General features: G+C 46.6%; 1 protein-coding gene across 1 annotated transcript in view; it reads left to right on the top strand.

Moving 5' to 3' along the window:
* The first annotated feature begins 4,613 nt into the window (after positions 1–4,613).
* HNF4A (hepatocyte nuclear factor 4 alpha) overlaps positions 4,614–14,847 on the top strand; it is a 34,015-nt gene continuing 23,781 nt past the window's right edge. The window contains exons 1-2 of the mRNA XM_007067291.3: positions 4,614–4,882; positions 14,039–14,213. Coding sequence (XP_007067353.1) covers positions 4,762–4,882; positions 14,039–14,213 — 296 coding nt within the window. The 5' untranslated portion in view covers positions 4,614–4,761. The remainder of the gene's footprint in view (positions 4,883–14,038; positions 14,214–14,847) is intronic.

Here is a 14,847-nt window from a genome sequence, read left to right on the forward strand (position 1 = left end):
TCTGGGGGAATCAAAGCTCACCTTTGGAATCCTATTTTCAACAGATTATGGAGCCTCAATGCAGTGCTTTTGAGGCAATACTCCTCACAAAATTATTCTGCCATATCATTTTCTGCTTCCAATGGCTTCTGCTTACTACAGGCCTCAGGCTTCCTGGATGTGAGGAAGGCCGTCTCCAGGCTGAATGGAAGGAGAGGCCTGAAGAATTGCTTCCCCTGCATCCTTCGCTGTCACAGCTAGCACTTACTGGATAATAAAATGCCTTGAGTGTCTATCAGCTAATACCTTCAATCAGCCAGTGGTCTCAAGGACTTTACAAACATTAATTACTTCAGCCTTTGTCTGTTTTACAGATGATAAATCAAAGCACAGAGGCGAAGTGACTTGCTCAAAGTCACAGAGTAAGCTAGCAGAATGGGAATCCTAACGCCCAGTCTGCTGCTCTCACCAGTAGGAACACTGCTTCTCATGCCTCCCATCTGGCTATGGCTTCTGAATCATGACAGGTTGTGTTTTAAGAAGTCACTGGGGTTTTCCTTTCTCCCTAAAGAACAACAATGATTTTTCAATCCACTTTCAATAACTCCATTGACAGGACAAGGTATGGAAGTGCTGCCAAAGGTCACATCCCTAAATATCTGCACATAGAAAGGGGTCCCACTTTAGTCATAGGGCAGTGGGGGTTATGCAGCCGGGGTCATGTTCTCTGCTGGTATAGCTCCATCGAATTCAATGGGTTGCCACTTCCACCCTCTGTGAAGCTAGTTGTGCATCCCTTTCCCTTCTTCCAAATTTATTCTTCCTTGCTATTTAGAAGGGGGTTGTTACATTTATTTGTAATAGAATTAACAATCTAAAATTATCAGTATATGCCTGTTATAGATTTTGGGCTCAGCCACACCACACATATAAGCAGGCCAAGAGACCCAGTTACAATCAGCAGCGTGGACAGGCACCATCTATGTTGGAATCTTGTCGTGTTCACAGTATAAACTGTAACTGGATCAGCAGACAGCCATGTTATAACTTCAGCGGCTCTGTGCAGGTAGTACAGACAGACCGCTCCTGTGTCTCTCTGAGTGCGTCTCTCTCTGTCTCTATGCACACAGGAGTTGTGGATGACGATATCCTTCCCATGCCTGTTTATTAATTGCCCTGTATCCTGCTCATTTAATGAGGCGTGTATTTTATTTGCTGGGAATCCCCTTTCCTCTTACTGAAATTGCCAAGCCTGTCAGTCTGTATATGGGCCAGGATTAGTCTCATATCACCCTTGTATGAGGAAAAACACAGGAGAATTTACTGCTCTCTGATAAAATTGAACGATTGCCCCATATGCAGGGTACTCTGGTTCCTGGAATTCTAACAGTTTCCTATTACAGCTGTCTCATGTAGTATGAAGTCCTGGGAAGGCAGGTGGGGAGAAAGATTGGTGGGGTGGTAGGAGGAAGTTTCCCTAACCAACTGGATTCTGTCTGGGGCTCTGCTCGGCGCATGTGGAGCTGCCATCCACCGGGACTCTCATCACCAGGACAGATCATGGAGAGACCCATTGTCCAGCCCAGATTCCACCCTTAAACCCTCCATAGCTTCTGCCTTCTTTCTCCAGCTGCTGCTACTTGCTGAAACTGGGCCAAATTCTCCTCTCAGCTGCACTGGTGTCAATGGGCCTGATCTTGGACCCATTGAAGTTGATGAGAATATTTCCTGTGACTTCAAAGGCCATTTTGTCAGCCCCAGTGTGGGTTTACTCCTCTGAAGTCAGTGGATTTGCTCTGGATTGTTACTAGTGAGATCAGAATTTGTCCCTCCCTCTGACTGGTACTAAAAGGGAAACATCTGCTAAGTGGGGCAGAAAAATTCAAATCAGCCTAAAAAGGAAGAGAAGATTTGTCCATTAAATAATGTTTTAAGGAGTCCCCTCTCAGGCCACCCATTCGCCAGTCCTGGTCTATGTGCTTAGCCCAGGATGGGTCGGTGTGTCATTCAAAGATGCCATCACGCAGGGACCAATTTACCACTGATTCATCAAGGGAGTCTCTCCTAAACTCCCAATAGAGAAGTTGTCAGTCTCTCAGGGAGAGGGGAATCCTCTCATACTAGACTGGAGCTTGGGTAACTTGACTAATGAGTAGGATAGTCTATTGTTGATGGGAGCAAAATCAAGCATTGCCAGTCATGTACCCCATCCCTGCTTTGGTGTGACCATCCTCTAGGATGCAGGAAGTGTGTAGTCTCCTTGTCCCAGTCAGTCTTTGACCTCTCTGCTGAGATAAGGGTTTTGTGATATGGGAGATAGGTGTCTTTGAAGATCTGGGCCTTGTACACTAGGAACTGAACTGAAAATACCAGTAATGGTGAATTGCAGTCACCACCAACCTAGAGGTGAAAGGCTCCTATGTCCTGTTGACAGTTCCCAGCCTCCTGTGCCATCTAATTTTCCTCAAGCTCCCCCATTCCCCTTTCACATACATCTCTTCGTTTTCTATTCCTAGCATTCTGAACCCTCCCTGCCATATGTCCTCCAGACCTAATGGGAGCAAGCAAGTATTTCGGTCTTATTTAGTCAGCAGCCTAGCTGAACAAAGACTTGTTTTGCTGAACTAAGCAAAATGGGCCATGCTTTTATGATATTTTACTAGACACTATGGCAAATCCTGCACATATTTGACTTAGTGTCTGCACCATTTATCTAATCAAAGGGATCACTCTGGCCAAGCCTGGATTGGGACTGAGGTCCCAGGAATGAGGCTGTTAAGGGGCTGTATTCTACCACCCCCACCTCACACACATTGTTTCAAACAAATGAATTCCTGGCTCAGAATCCTCCTTGCTGAAGGGGAATTGATATACCAGCCATGTGAATTCAGAGGGGGGGTCCTTTGTATCTTTAATGATCCTTCTGCAACCACCCCAGGGAAGAACACTAGACATCAATCCCAAGAAAGGAATGTGGGGCTTTCCCATACCTCCAGCAACCAAGTTGAAGCAAGGTACCCTATGGCGCATACTGCAGTAGCCTCAGGGTATGGATGGTGTCTGTGCCTTCAGATATAGACTGTCAGTGTCTTTGGGCACAGACTTTGCAAAACACCATGTGAAGGACATCACCATGATTTTCCGTTCATGTGTCGAATGTCACAGCCCAGTGGCATGTACCATTTCGGAATCCGAGGCCCCCGGATTTCAGTGTTGAGCTGTCATAGGGAAGCCATTCCTATCAGTCAAGTCTTTTTGACTCAACGTGGCCCAGCCTGTCCTGTGTGCCTGTGAAGAGTGATTAAAACTAGTTCAGGGCCATTAACTCGCAGTGTGTAGATTAAATCGCCCTGCATTGATTGAGAAATAAACTGGGATGTTTTGATTACACAGAGAGCTGACACTAATCGTTAATTACTGGCCCTTCTATGCAATTTCAGCTGATGCTGTTAAGTGATAAATTGATTTTCACTTGTTGATCTTGTGTTATTGTGCAATGGAAATGGATTGTACAAAACCAGTGTACAGTGGATTGTACAAAACCTTCCCAATGCAAACCACTGCCACACACTGGATAAACTGGCATCTCATAAAACCCCCAGATGAAGCCAGGAGCTCAGAAAAAGAGCACCTCTGTTTTCTGACATTTGTCACGTACATTCTTACTGTCCTGTATTATTCGAAGGTCTGATCCAAAGCCCATGGAAGTTAATAGAAAATCTCCCATTGATTTCAATGGGCTTTGGATCAGGACTTAACTCTACAGCATGTGTTGCGTGCTATAGTATATAAGAAAGACACCCTGCAGAATAAAGTTCTGTTGCATTGTAAAATGCCTGGTGGAATTTTTAAAATACAAACACACAGGGCAGATTTTTCAGATTGGCCCTTGAAAATCAATTACAGGAAAATGAGCTGCTCTTCCAGGGTGAGATTTTTCAAAAATGTTAGACACACAAAAAAAATGTCAGTGCAATTTTATGCCTAATCCACCGTGCGCTCAAAATGCACACAGAGTCACACTCGTGCTCACATTTGACACGTACCTTTGCATGCCAGGCTCTTCTGAAAATCTGTCCCTGAAAGTTGTTGGGAAAGGCTGTGGAGTGAGAGGTGTTTATAGTGAGCTCTGGCCCTGTAAAACTCGGTTTATAGGGAAGTAAAATGAAAGTCCCCCATTGTTACCATGTGTAAATGGCAATTCCGGTTAAAGTGACCTTCTGTGAAAGGAAAGCGAGAGAGAGAAAAGGGTGTGGGGGACGAGAGGGAGAGAAAGCCGGAGGATATTGAAGGGGAGGGAACAGGGCAAGAACTTCTTTCTCCAGGAAGGGTTTTTCCAAGTTCTTACACTTCAGCTAAAATTAAGACCAATAATAACAATGAAGCATCAAGATCAATAGCCCAGCAAATGTACTTCACTCATGGAGAATGCTCCTCTTTCTAAGTGCTGCCACCCCGGCATGTGCCCAGAAGCTGAAATCAGCAAAGTGCATGTAGATTCAATAATAAACAGTCAACAAAATCACTGCTGCCCCACCAAAAAAAAAAAAAAACCAACCATCCAGCTTAGCGTTCACCAGTGGGTGAGATGATTAAAGATTAACCCCCCCGCCTCTTGCCTCCACCCCTCTGGGGAGTATAGGCCTTGAAGCTCAGCAAATCCTTTCAGAGAAATATTTGAAATAAAAGACAACAGATAGGGGACGCAGTGAAGGCAGCGGCAGGCTGAAGGGCCAATAACCTCCAACGAGGGAATCGCTGCAATCTGGCCCGTGTTTGCTGATGATAATGCGTCTCTCCAAAGCCCTGATAGACATGGAGATGGCAGATTATAGTGCAGCTTTGGACCCAGCTTACACCACTCTGGAGTTTGAGAACATGCAGGTGCTGGCCATGGGCAACGGTAAGTCTGCCTCCGGGTTTGCTTTCGCCAGTCGAAGGTGGGATCGGTGGTAGAGCCAGCCAGTGCCTTCGGGAGCACAGGTCATCTGGCAACAGGCATGTAGCTGGTGCAGAGGGCACAGGGGGAGCTGAAGCACTAAGTCGGAGGGGGACTTTTCCTGCTTCTGTAAAGAAGTATTTCTGTTTAATTAACACGCCACTTGAACTGACCGAATGACATTAACTCAGATACCAAGGCAATGGGTGTAGTACAAGAACCTGAATAGAACAGAATTTTCCTGCTCAACATCTGGCCCCGGCAGACACAGCAGAGGGACTGCGAGCCCGAGATGACAGCGACTGTCTCTCACAAGTCCCTAACCCAAAGGAAAGGAGACTGCAGAGTGAAGTGTGGTTCTTTACCTCCCTGCTAGGCAGGGCTTCTGAGTAAGGAGCTTGCCATGGCTTGACAGAGATACTGTGAAGCCCAAAGTTGGGATAGTGAACCTGGACAGAGAGCAGCCCCTCTAGCAGTGAAGTAGAATGAAAGCCCCAGAAGGTTTCAAAGTGCATCGCACCATACAGATTGTAATACCTCCACATAGAGACAAGCTGCTCGTGTGCACAGGTGGTATGACATTTCTCTTTACAACAGCCTGACCGCAGCTAGCTTGAACCCCTTTGCATGGCATAAGTGGTATGAATTGAAACATGTGGGGCTCTGAGGAGAAGGTTCAGTCCTTTAACTGGAAATAGTATCAGTGTATCTTATAGTGGTGATAAAGGGGCACTTTCACCCACACACCCTGGGGAGAATCACAGTTCTATCAGGATTTGCAGCATTGTCCCACTGATTATATTTTGGAACTTGTGAGGATTTCTTTTTATTAGACACTCAGAGACACAGTCAATGAAAATTCCTCTCTCGGTCCCCCCCAAGTCCTCTCTAAATACTGGGTTAATCGCTAAGCTAAGTATGCTGCAGAAAGCAACTAACTAGCTCTCAGGGCTACCAGAATGACGTCCCGCTCCCTGGTCAGCTCCCTGAACACGAGCCTGCTCTGAAGACACAAACAGCTTTTACTTACCGAATCCTGTCACTGATCTCGTCTCACTGTGGCTGCAAGAGAGAACTTCTTCTGCCATAAACCATCTATATAGAGTTGGGCTCCCCCTGTATATTGTTCCTCTGCTCAGTACTCCATGGGGTCAGCTTCTCCAGAGCATGTGAATCCAGAGGGAGCAGACCTGAGCGGTGGGTATAATCTGCCTGAAGTGGGGCATGGACTGTAACTACCATTAACTGCATCAAGGCTGTTCAGTGCATCAAGTCCCAGTAGGCAGAGCTCCCCTCTCCAGTGCTGTCTCATGCAGCTTGGCTAAGAATGCTGTCAGAAAATCTGACAGCTAGAGGTGGGAAAGACTTATTAAATCTCCAGCCTCTGCCAAGGGGCTAGTTAGGGGCAGAATGGGTGAGAGAGAGAGAACATAATGGGTTATGCTATGGAAACTAATTCCACAGCCCTGAAACATCCCTCATCTGCTGTAACTCCTCCAGCCCTTGTTTTGGGTCTTGGTCCCACATTTGCACCTTGGCAGGCTGAGCAATTTGGCTTGGAGAGTTCAGGGGATACAAGGTGGCGGGATGCACAGAGAGGCAGCTGCCTTCACACTCCATCACCTTGAATTGCATGGAACCAGTTGACTTGCAGAGATGCCAATATTTATTCTTACAGCTGGACCTAAGCTTTACTACTAAGCTTAGGCCCCCCATGTGGCCCTGGTACCATCTATCTAATGTATTGAACCCTCTCATCTGTGCGGAGTCATCACAACCTCTAAGGTCTAGAAAGCCTGTTGAAGCTTTGTAGGGCCAGAGCAGACACTATCTGTACCGAGTTTGCTTAAATACATTTTAGCGGAAACGGCTGACAAATTCTACAGGGATAGCCCTGATTTTATAAGCTGTAGCAAAGGTGATCACCATGCCACAGACCCTGTGGGGAGAGGAAGAGGGTATCAGCTTCATTTCCTACAGCTTTTCTCTTCCAAGAAGTTTGTGTGTTCAGGCCCAGTAGGAAAAATGCCCTAGAAACAGTCTGCTAGTAACCCAGCCAATTCATCTGAACAGCTTCCCTCTTCTTGATATGTGATACTTCGGGGTCTTTGAGCTATAATGGAGAAGATTTTAGTAAAAGTCTACATCAGTGGCTCTCAACCTTTCCAGACTACTGTACCCCTTTCAGGAGTCTGAGTTATGTTGTGTACCCCCAAATTTCACCTCATTTAAAAACTACTTGCTTATGAAATCAGACATAAAAATACAAAATACAGCACACTATTACTGAAAAATTGCTGACTTTCTCATTTTTACGATATAATTATTAAATAAATCACCTGGAATATAAATACTGTACTTACATTTCAGTGTATAGTTTATAGAGCAGTATAAATAAGTCATTGTATGAAATTTTAGTTTGCACTGACTTCACTAGTGCTTTTTATGTAGCCTGCTGTAAAACTAGGCAAATATCTAGATGAGTTGATGTACTCTTGGCAGACCTCTGTGCACCCCCAGGAGTACGTGTACCCCTGGTTGAGAACCACTGGTCTACATCTTTAGAAAGGATGGGGACATGAGGGTTAACTCCACATTCTGACAAAATTCCCACTCAGGCAACCACAACTGGGGTCTCTGTGAAGTGCTGCTGTGTGGTGTTAAACAGACATTATGTTCTATTCCAGAGGTGGCTGCATTTCAATGGTGGATGCAGTTCATACCTCCTTTTATGGTTTTGATGCTTCTAGTTTTGGAAAATGCTTTGGGATTGGTCAGGGTAATAATTGCTATATAAGTGTTAGATTACTTTCAGTTTGATTAGTTCCCTGGCTTTAAAAGGGAATTAGCTTTTTCATCTTGTTTGTCCTAACTTCTGACTAATTCCCATTAAACAGGCATTGTTGGGACAGCCAGGGACAGAGGACAGTCATTTAAGTTTCTGACACTATACAAATAATAATAGTTTGAAAATTATCCATTAGCAAATAATTCTGTTTCCGTTTCCAGCCAATAAGAATAGGAGACCGGTAGACTGTAAGCTTTTTGGGGTAGAGACTGTCTTTTTGTTACGTTTCAGAGTAGCAGCTGTGTTAGTCTGTATTCGCAAAAAGAAAAGGAGTACTTGTGGCACCTTAGAGACTAACAAATTTATTTGAGCATAAGCTTTCGTGAGCTACAGCTCACTTCATCGGATGCATTCAGTGGAAAATACAGTGGGGAGATTTATGTACAAAGAGAACATGAAACAATGGGTGTTACCATACACACTGTAACCAGAGTGATCACTTAAGGTGAGCTATTACCAGCAGGAGAGCGGGGGGAGGGGGGGAAGGAGCTTTTTTAAAGTGACAATCAAGGTGGGCCATTTCCAGCAGTTGACAAGAACGTCTGAGGAACAGTGTGTGGGGGTGGGGGGGTGGGGGGGGGGGGATAAACATGGGTAATAGTTTTACTTTGTGTAATGACCCATCCACTCCCAGTCTCTATTCAAGCCTAAGATAATTGCATCCAGTTTGCAAATTAATTCCAATTCAGCAGTCTCTCCTTGGAGTCTGTTTTTGAAGTTTTTTTGTTGAAGTATTGCCACTTTTAGGTCTGCAATCGAGTGACCAGAGAGATTGAAGTGTTCTCCAACTTCAAAAACAGACTCCAACCAGAGACTGCTGAATTGGAATTAATTTGCAAACTGGATACAATTAACTTAGGCTTGAATAGAGACTGGGAGTGGATGGGTCATTACACAAAGTAAAACTATCCCACCCCCCCACCCCCTGCCCGTTCCTCAGATGTTCTTGTCAACTGCTGGAAATGGCCCACCTTGATTATCACTACAAAAGTTCATCCCGTCCTGTGTTTCTCCCCCTTCCTCCCCCACCCACCCCCCCGCTCTCCTGCTGGTAATAGCTCACCTTAAGTGATCACTCTGGTTACAGTGTGTATGGTAACACCCATTGTTTCATGTTCTCTATGTACATAAATCTCCCCACTGTATTTTCCACTGAATGCATCCGATGAAGTGAGCTGTAGCTCACGAAAGCTTATGCTCAAATAAATTTGTTAGTCTCTAAGGTGCCACAAGTCCTCTTTTTCTTTTTGTTATGTGCGGGTACAGGCCCAGCACAAAGGGGCCCTGATCCCTGATTGGAGTCTTTGGGGATTACCGTCATTCATGTCATAAATAATGAGGTGATTGTGTGCAGCACTTTCTGATGTTTTTCTTCTCTGTTGCCATGTCTTCGTTTTATGTTATATGTGTTTGGAGGAAATTGACATACACTCATTTTTCTGACATGATTTTCTCTCTGACTGTCTGAGACTCTCACCCTGTGAACTGTCACACCAAGAGGAGGCATGTTTATAGGCCGCAGCCTTCCTGCAAAGCATCACATAGGCTACTAGCCGAAAGCTAACGAGATGGGACTCACTCACTCAGGGGGCAGGTGCCAGATGGGGCAGCACAACTATGAAAGTGACCCCTAAAATCCAGAGTACCAATGAGAGGGAACAAACCTCAGAAGGGTAGAATGCATGGGGACAGGTAGATATGAGCTCAGAGAAGGAGCAAGTTCATGGATGATATCGAAAATCCAGAGGGTGATCTGGAATTAGAATCAGAGATGGAAGCCTGTAAAGGGGACAAAGGCTGCAGGGAAGGACAGGAAGGGAGTGTAAAAAATAACCCTCCTTAGCCCACCACAGGAGAGATCATACCAGCTCCAAATTTAACATGGCAGTGCAGGCTGATACTACAGCCCCCCGCATATACCTTGATCCAGGGGACAGGGGACATTGCATGCTCCGTATGATCACCTTTCCCTACTAGAGATGAGGGGGGTTGCAATTTATTATGTTCCGTGTAAATTCAGTATGGTCCTCTCATTCCTGGCAAGATGCAAAGACAGCCTGCTGGACTGGACAACATTTCAGAGCCCCCAAAAGCAGCCACTTAGAAAGCTTACATCCAGACAGAACCCTCCCTCTCACCCAGCCTCAGCTGCTGCTGCTGCAGGGGATGGATCGAGCAGACCCAAAGCCTTAGGGCTTGTCTGCATGGGAGATTTGCCCAGTTATATCAGTATAATTATTAGTGATATAACTAAACCACTCTGGTTATACCAGTATAACTCCCCCATGCAGACACTCTTATTCTGAAGTAGGCTTCCGCTGAGTTTGAGTGACATAAGGCAAACCAGAAAAAGGCCCTCTGGTAGCAGAATAAGAGTGGCCATCTGGGAAGTAGAACTCCAGTGCTTTAAATTCACACCCCAGCTTATACCAGTATATAACTTCCTCACACAGACAAGCCCTTACTCAGAGGTAAGCAAGGAGATGTTTTGCTGGGAGTTTTGGTGCCATATATCTCTATGCAGTGGGGCAGGGGAACAATTTCCTCGGCTGTAGCAGTCCAGTTCTCTAGCCTCCCAGGAGCCTGGTTAAACAAACAGGCAAACAAAAGAAACTTCCCACAAGCAGGGCTTTAGACAAAGGGCTCACGAGGCTCCTTCAGCCTGGCCTCTAAATGAACTCTGCAGCAACAAAGCTTTGCCAGCAGCATTGTCGTACCCTCCTCTCCACCCCAGGGTTTTGGCTCCTGCTGCCAGCCCCAGCCCTTCCGTGCACAGCCCTCTTATCATGTGCTGGTGAAAGGCCTAATTTGCCCAGCCTTGCTTCCCCAGGGATCTCTGCACCAAGGCAGCTGTGGCCTGTCCTGAGGGAGTCTTAACCCTCTTCCTGCCAGAGCCTGTGGGAGGTCTATACATCCCTTCACAACAGGAAAGGAAATTATGGGTAGACCTCGATGGTGGGTAGAATAATGGATTTCTTCCTCTCAGAGCAGACAGATTCTTTGTGGGGATTAGGGCAGAGAGTCATTCACAGTGTAAGCCCAAGGAAGCCAGTGGAGTTACCCCAAGGATGGGTTTGACCCCCCAAGTCCCATGAGATCCAGTGTCTGCAGTGTGCAAGGCAGAGGTTCATTCAAACCTTTTTTAGGATTCCAGTTCAATTTTAGTTTACGCTCCCTCAGTTTTTGCTTTGAGTTTCACACCTGGGTATGGAACAGAGACTGCATCACCATGGATGGTTGATGATGGCCTTCTAGAGCCGCGATAGAAATTCCAGCAGTCTCCATTAGAATCCTTCAGGTAGCTTTCTAGGGTTTTCTCATGGTCTCTCCTAATTCCTACTGGCCTCTATCAGTGTCAGTTGCAGGACAGTGATGGTACCAGCAGAAATCAGAAGACCAGCAGACTCATTTCTCTGTTTCTATGGCCATCCGGAATCAGTAAAAAATTTTAATCTGGAATTTCCATTGGGAAAGGCGAAGGTGTCTGTGCAGCACGGCTGTACTGCCCCCAACCCCACCCCCAGCTCTGTCCTGCGGCGTGACTGTATGGACCACAGACAAGAGATGCAGTCACGCAGACAGCTGCATAGAAGGGATGGGGCGGTGATGGGGGCAGTACAGCCACACGGGAGGAGCTGTCAGCGCTGGCTCCTGGGAGCGGTGGCCCCACATTCTGCACCTTTCGCTGCTGAGGTTCCCGGGAGAGCCCTGCAGTTCCATGGATACCGATTTATATCCGCAGATAACAGATATAACTTTTATCCACGCAGGGCTCTAGTTGTGGAATCTCCTTCACTGGAAGTTTTTGTGAACAGGTTAGTCAGGGCTGGTCTAGAGAATGCTGAGTCCTGCCTCAATGCAAGGGACTGGACTAGATGACCTATCAAGGTCCCTTCCAGTCCGACATTTCTATGATATCATCTCCCTCGGGGGCTTTGCATAAACATTGACTGGGAAGGATGGGAGCCAACCAAACCTTACGGCTGATGGCATCGAATGCTGCTAACTCTGTAACTATGACTGACACTTCCATGTGCCATGTACACATGGACACAGTGCTCCAGTTGACGTCTTATCAGTGCTGAACAGAGTGGAAGAATTACTTCTTTTGTCTTGCTTACAACACTCTTGCTAATACATCCTAGAATGATGTTTGATTTTTTTGCAACAGTGTTACATTGTTGACACATATTTAGTATGTGATCCATTATAATGCCCCAGATCCTTTTCTGCAATACCTTTTCCTAGGCAGTCATTTCCTATTTTGTATGTGTGCAATTGATTGTTCCTTCCTAAGTGGAGTACTTTGCATTTGTCCTTATTGTATTTCATTCTGTTTATTTCAGACAATTTCCCCAATTTGTCAAGATCATTTTGAATTCTAATCCTGTCCTCCAAAGCACTTGCAAACCCTCCCAGCTTGGTATCATCTGTAAACTTTTTAAGTGTACTCTCTATATTACCATCCAAACCATTTAGAATGATATTGAATAGAACCAGATCCAGGACAGTTCCCAGCATAACCCCACTCAATATGCCCTTTCAGCTTGACTATGAACCAGTGATAGATACTCTCTGAATACGGTTTTCCAACCAGTTAAGCACTGACTTTATAGTAGGTTTGTCTAGGTTATATCTTCCTAGTTTGTTTATGAGAAGGTCATGTAAGATAGTATCGAAAGTCGAGATATATCACATCTACTGCTTCCCCCCTGTGCACAGGGCTTGTTACCCTGTCAAAGAAGGATATCAGGTTGGTTTGACAAACCCATGTTGACTGTTACTTATCACCTTATTATCTTCTAGGTGCTTACAAATTGATTGTTTGATTATTTGCTCTGTTATCTTTCTGGGTACAGAAGCTAAGGTGACTGGTCTGTAATTCCCTGGGTTGTCCTTATTCCCAGATGGTGGCTTGGAGTGTAATGTTCTCAGAGACTCGAGGATGCCCGGATCTATGTCTCCCAAGTTCTGCGGTCTCACCCCTCTCTTTCTGGGCTGGATTGTGCAACCCTTGCTCAGATGGGGGGAGCACTGACTCACACAAGTCAATGGGGCTCATCATGTGGGGAAGGGCTCCCTCACCTCAGTAAGGACAGCCCAATCTGTATCTGACTGTGCTAGGGATCGTCATGAAAATGAACTGTCTGCGGCCTATCCTGACAACCCAGGTGTGGTGCCTGTTGACAGGAAGAAGCATTTAGAGCAGTGGGCTCAGGCTGCATTTGAGGGAGTTTGTCCACACTTTCCACCAAGATGGTTGATGCCCTCAGAGACCTTTTGGATTAATTGCTGCTCCTGGATTGCCAGTTGGAAACAGTGACCCATAAGGTATTTTTCCATCAGCAGTTGGCCAAAAGACTGTCATGCAAACCTCACAATAACTATCCCTGTGTTTGTCACCACACTCCTCTAATACATTCTACTTAGGGCTAGTCTGGGCTCTTTGAAGGCTACAACTAGTGCAGAATGCAGCTGCCTCCCTATTAAATTGGGTGGCCTACACTGAGCACGTGACACCTATGCTCGAAGCACTGCCCTGACTAGCTGTCTGCTTCCAGGGGCAATTCAAGGCGTTGTGCTCAGCACCGCAAAACAGAAACTGAAATGTGAAAATACCCAATGAATAACGGCTCTGTGCAGTGCTAGCTGTGAGCTGTGCTGCCACAAAGTTTGAGGCTGTGTCTGGATTCCAGACTGTTTGGATGCTAATCACACGGTGTGTGTACAGTGACTCTCACCAGAGGGTCTCGATACTCTTTGCACACATGAAGTATTTACTATCCCCCTTAAACTGAGCCATTGGGTGGCCTGATTTTAAGGGGTTCTGAGCACTCAACCCCCTAACTGAAGTCCATGGGAGCTGTAAGTGTCCTGCTCCTCAGAAACTCAGGCCACTTATTTGGGTGCCTAACTTTAGGAATCCAAGCTGGAACATTTTGACCCTGGGGCCAGATTTTCCAAGGAGCCAAGCACCCCCAGCTAGGTACATCCATAGCAAGATATTGAAGTACATGCATGTGTGTGCGTGCATAGGTACTGGAACTAGGGGTGCTGCTGCATCCCCTGGCTTGAAGAGGTTTCCATCATATACAGGGTTTACAGTTTGGTTCAATGGCTCTCAGCACCCACACGATACAAATTGTTCCAGCATCCCTGCGTGTGTGTATGTGCATGCAACAGGGTCCCCCTGGTTACCTCCTGCCTCCTTGGGTAAAGAGCGGCTTCTCTGACTCTTCATTGTTTCCTTCTCTTTGTTCTTCCCGATGTAGACACGTCTCCATCAGACGCGACAAACCTCAACGCCGCCAATAGCATTGGGGTGAGCGCGCTGTGCTCCATCTGCGGGGACCGTGCCACGGGGAAGCACTATGGGGCCTCCAGCTGTGATGGCTGCAAAGGCTTCTTCAGGAGGAGCGTCAGGAAGAACCACATGTACTCTTGCAGGTATGAACTGAGGGCTCCAGGGCATCGTGCTGTGCGAGGCTCCAGCTGCAGCAGGGCGTGTGCCATAGACAAAAGGGGGAACGAGTCTACCAGGAACTGCGCTGAGAATCCCCCAGAACTTGGGGTCACTATTCCCTGTTGTCTCCCTTTACCCCAAATCTCACAGTACTGGCCTGTCCCTCCAGCTGAGGAGGGCTGGACACATCTCCCAGCAGAGCTCCTCACCAGCCTCAAGCCAGGGGTCACTTGAGAATAATAGGGAATGACGGCAAAGCAAGGTAGGATGGTTCCTACTGCTGAGGGCTGAGCACCTTGCCTCCACCACACTCCTAGTCTGAGGGGCAGGTGTGGTGCTGAACTCCCATCCCTCCGTGCGGGGCAGTGCAACAGGCCATTGGGATATTACTCCTGCATCGATCCCAGCAGTCTGGTCTGGGGTAAAATTTCTAAAAGTACTGAAATAATTTTAGAAGCCTAAAGCCCATTTTCAAAAGTGACTTAGGCACTTGGGGAGGGGGGGTCCAGATTTTTAAAGGGACGTCAGCTGAGCAGAACTACGCTTAAACTCTCGGCAGCCCTCTTCCTGGTGGAATTTTCAGCCTGGAGTGAGGTAGCTCCATGCCGCCTAGGCTCC

The sequence above is a fragment of the Chelonia mydas genome, chromosome 13 (genome assembly GCF_015237465.2).
Source record: "Chelonia mydas isolate rCheMyd1 chromosome 13, rCheMyd1.pri.v2, whole genome shotgun sequence".
Classification (NCBI taxonomy): Eukaryota; Metazoa; Chordata; order Testudines; family Cheloniidae; genus Chelonia; species Chelonia mydas.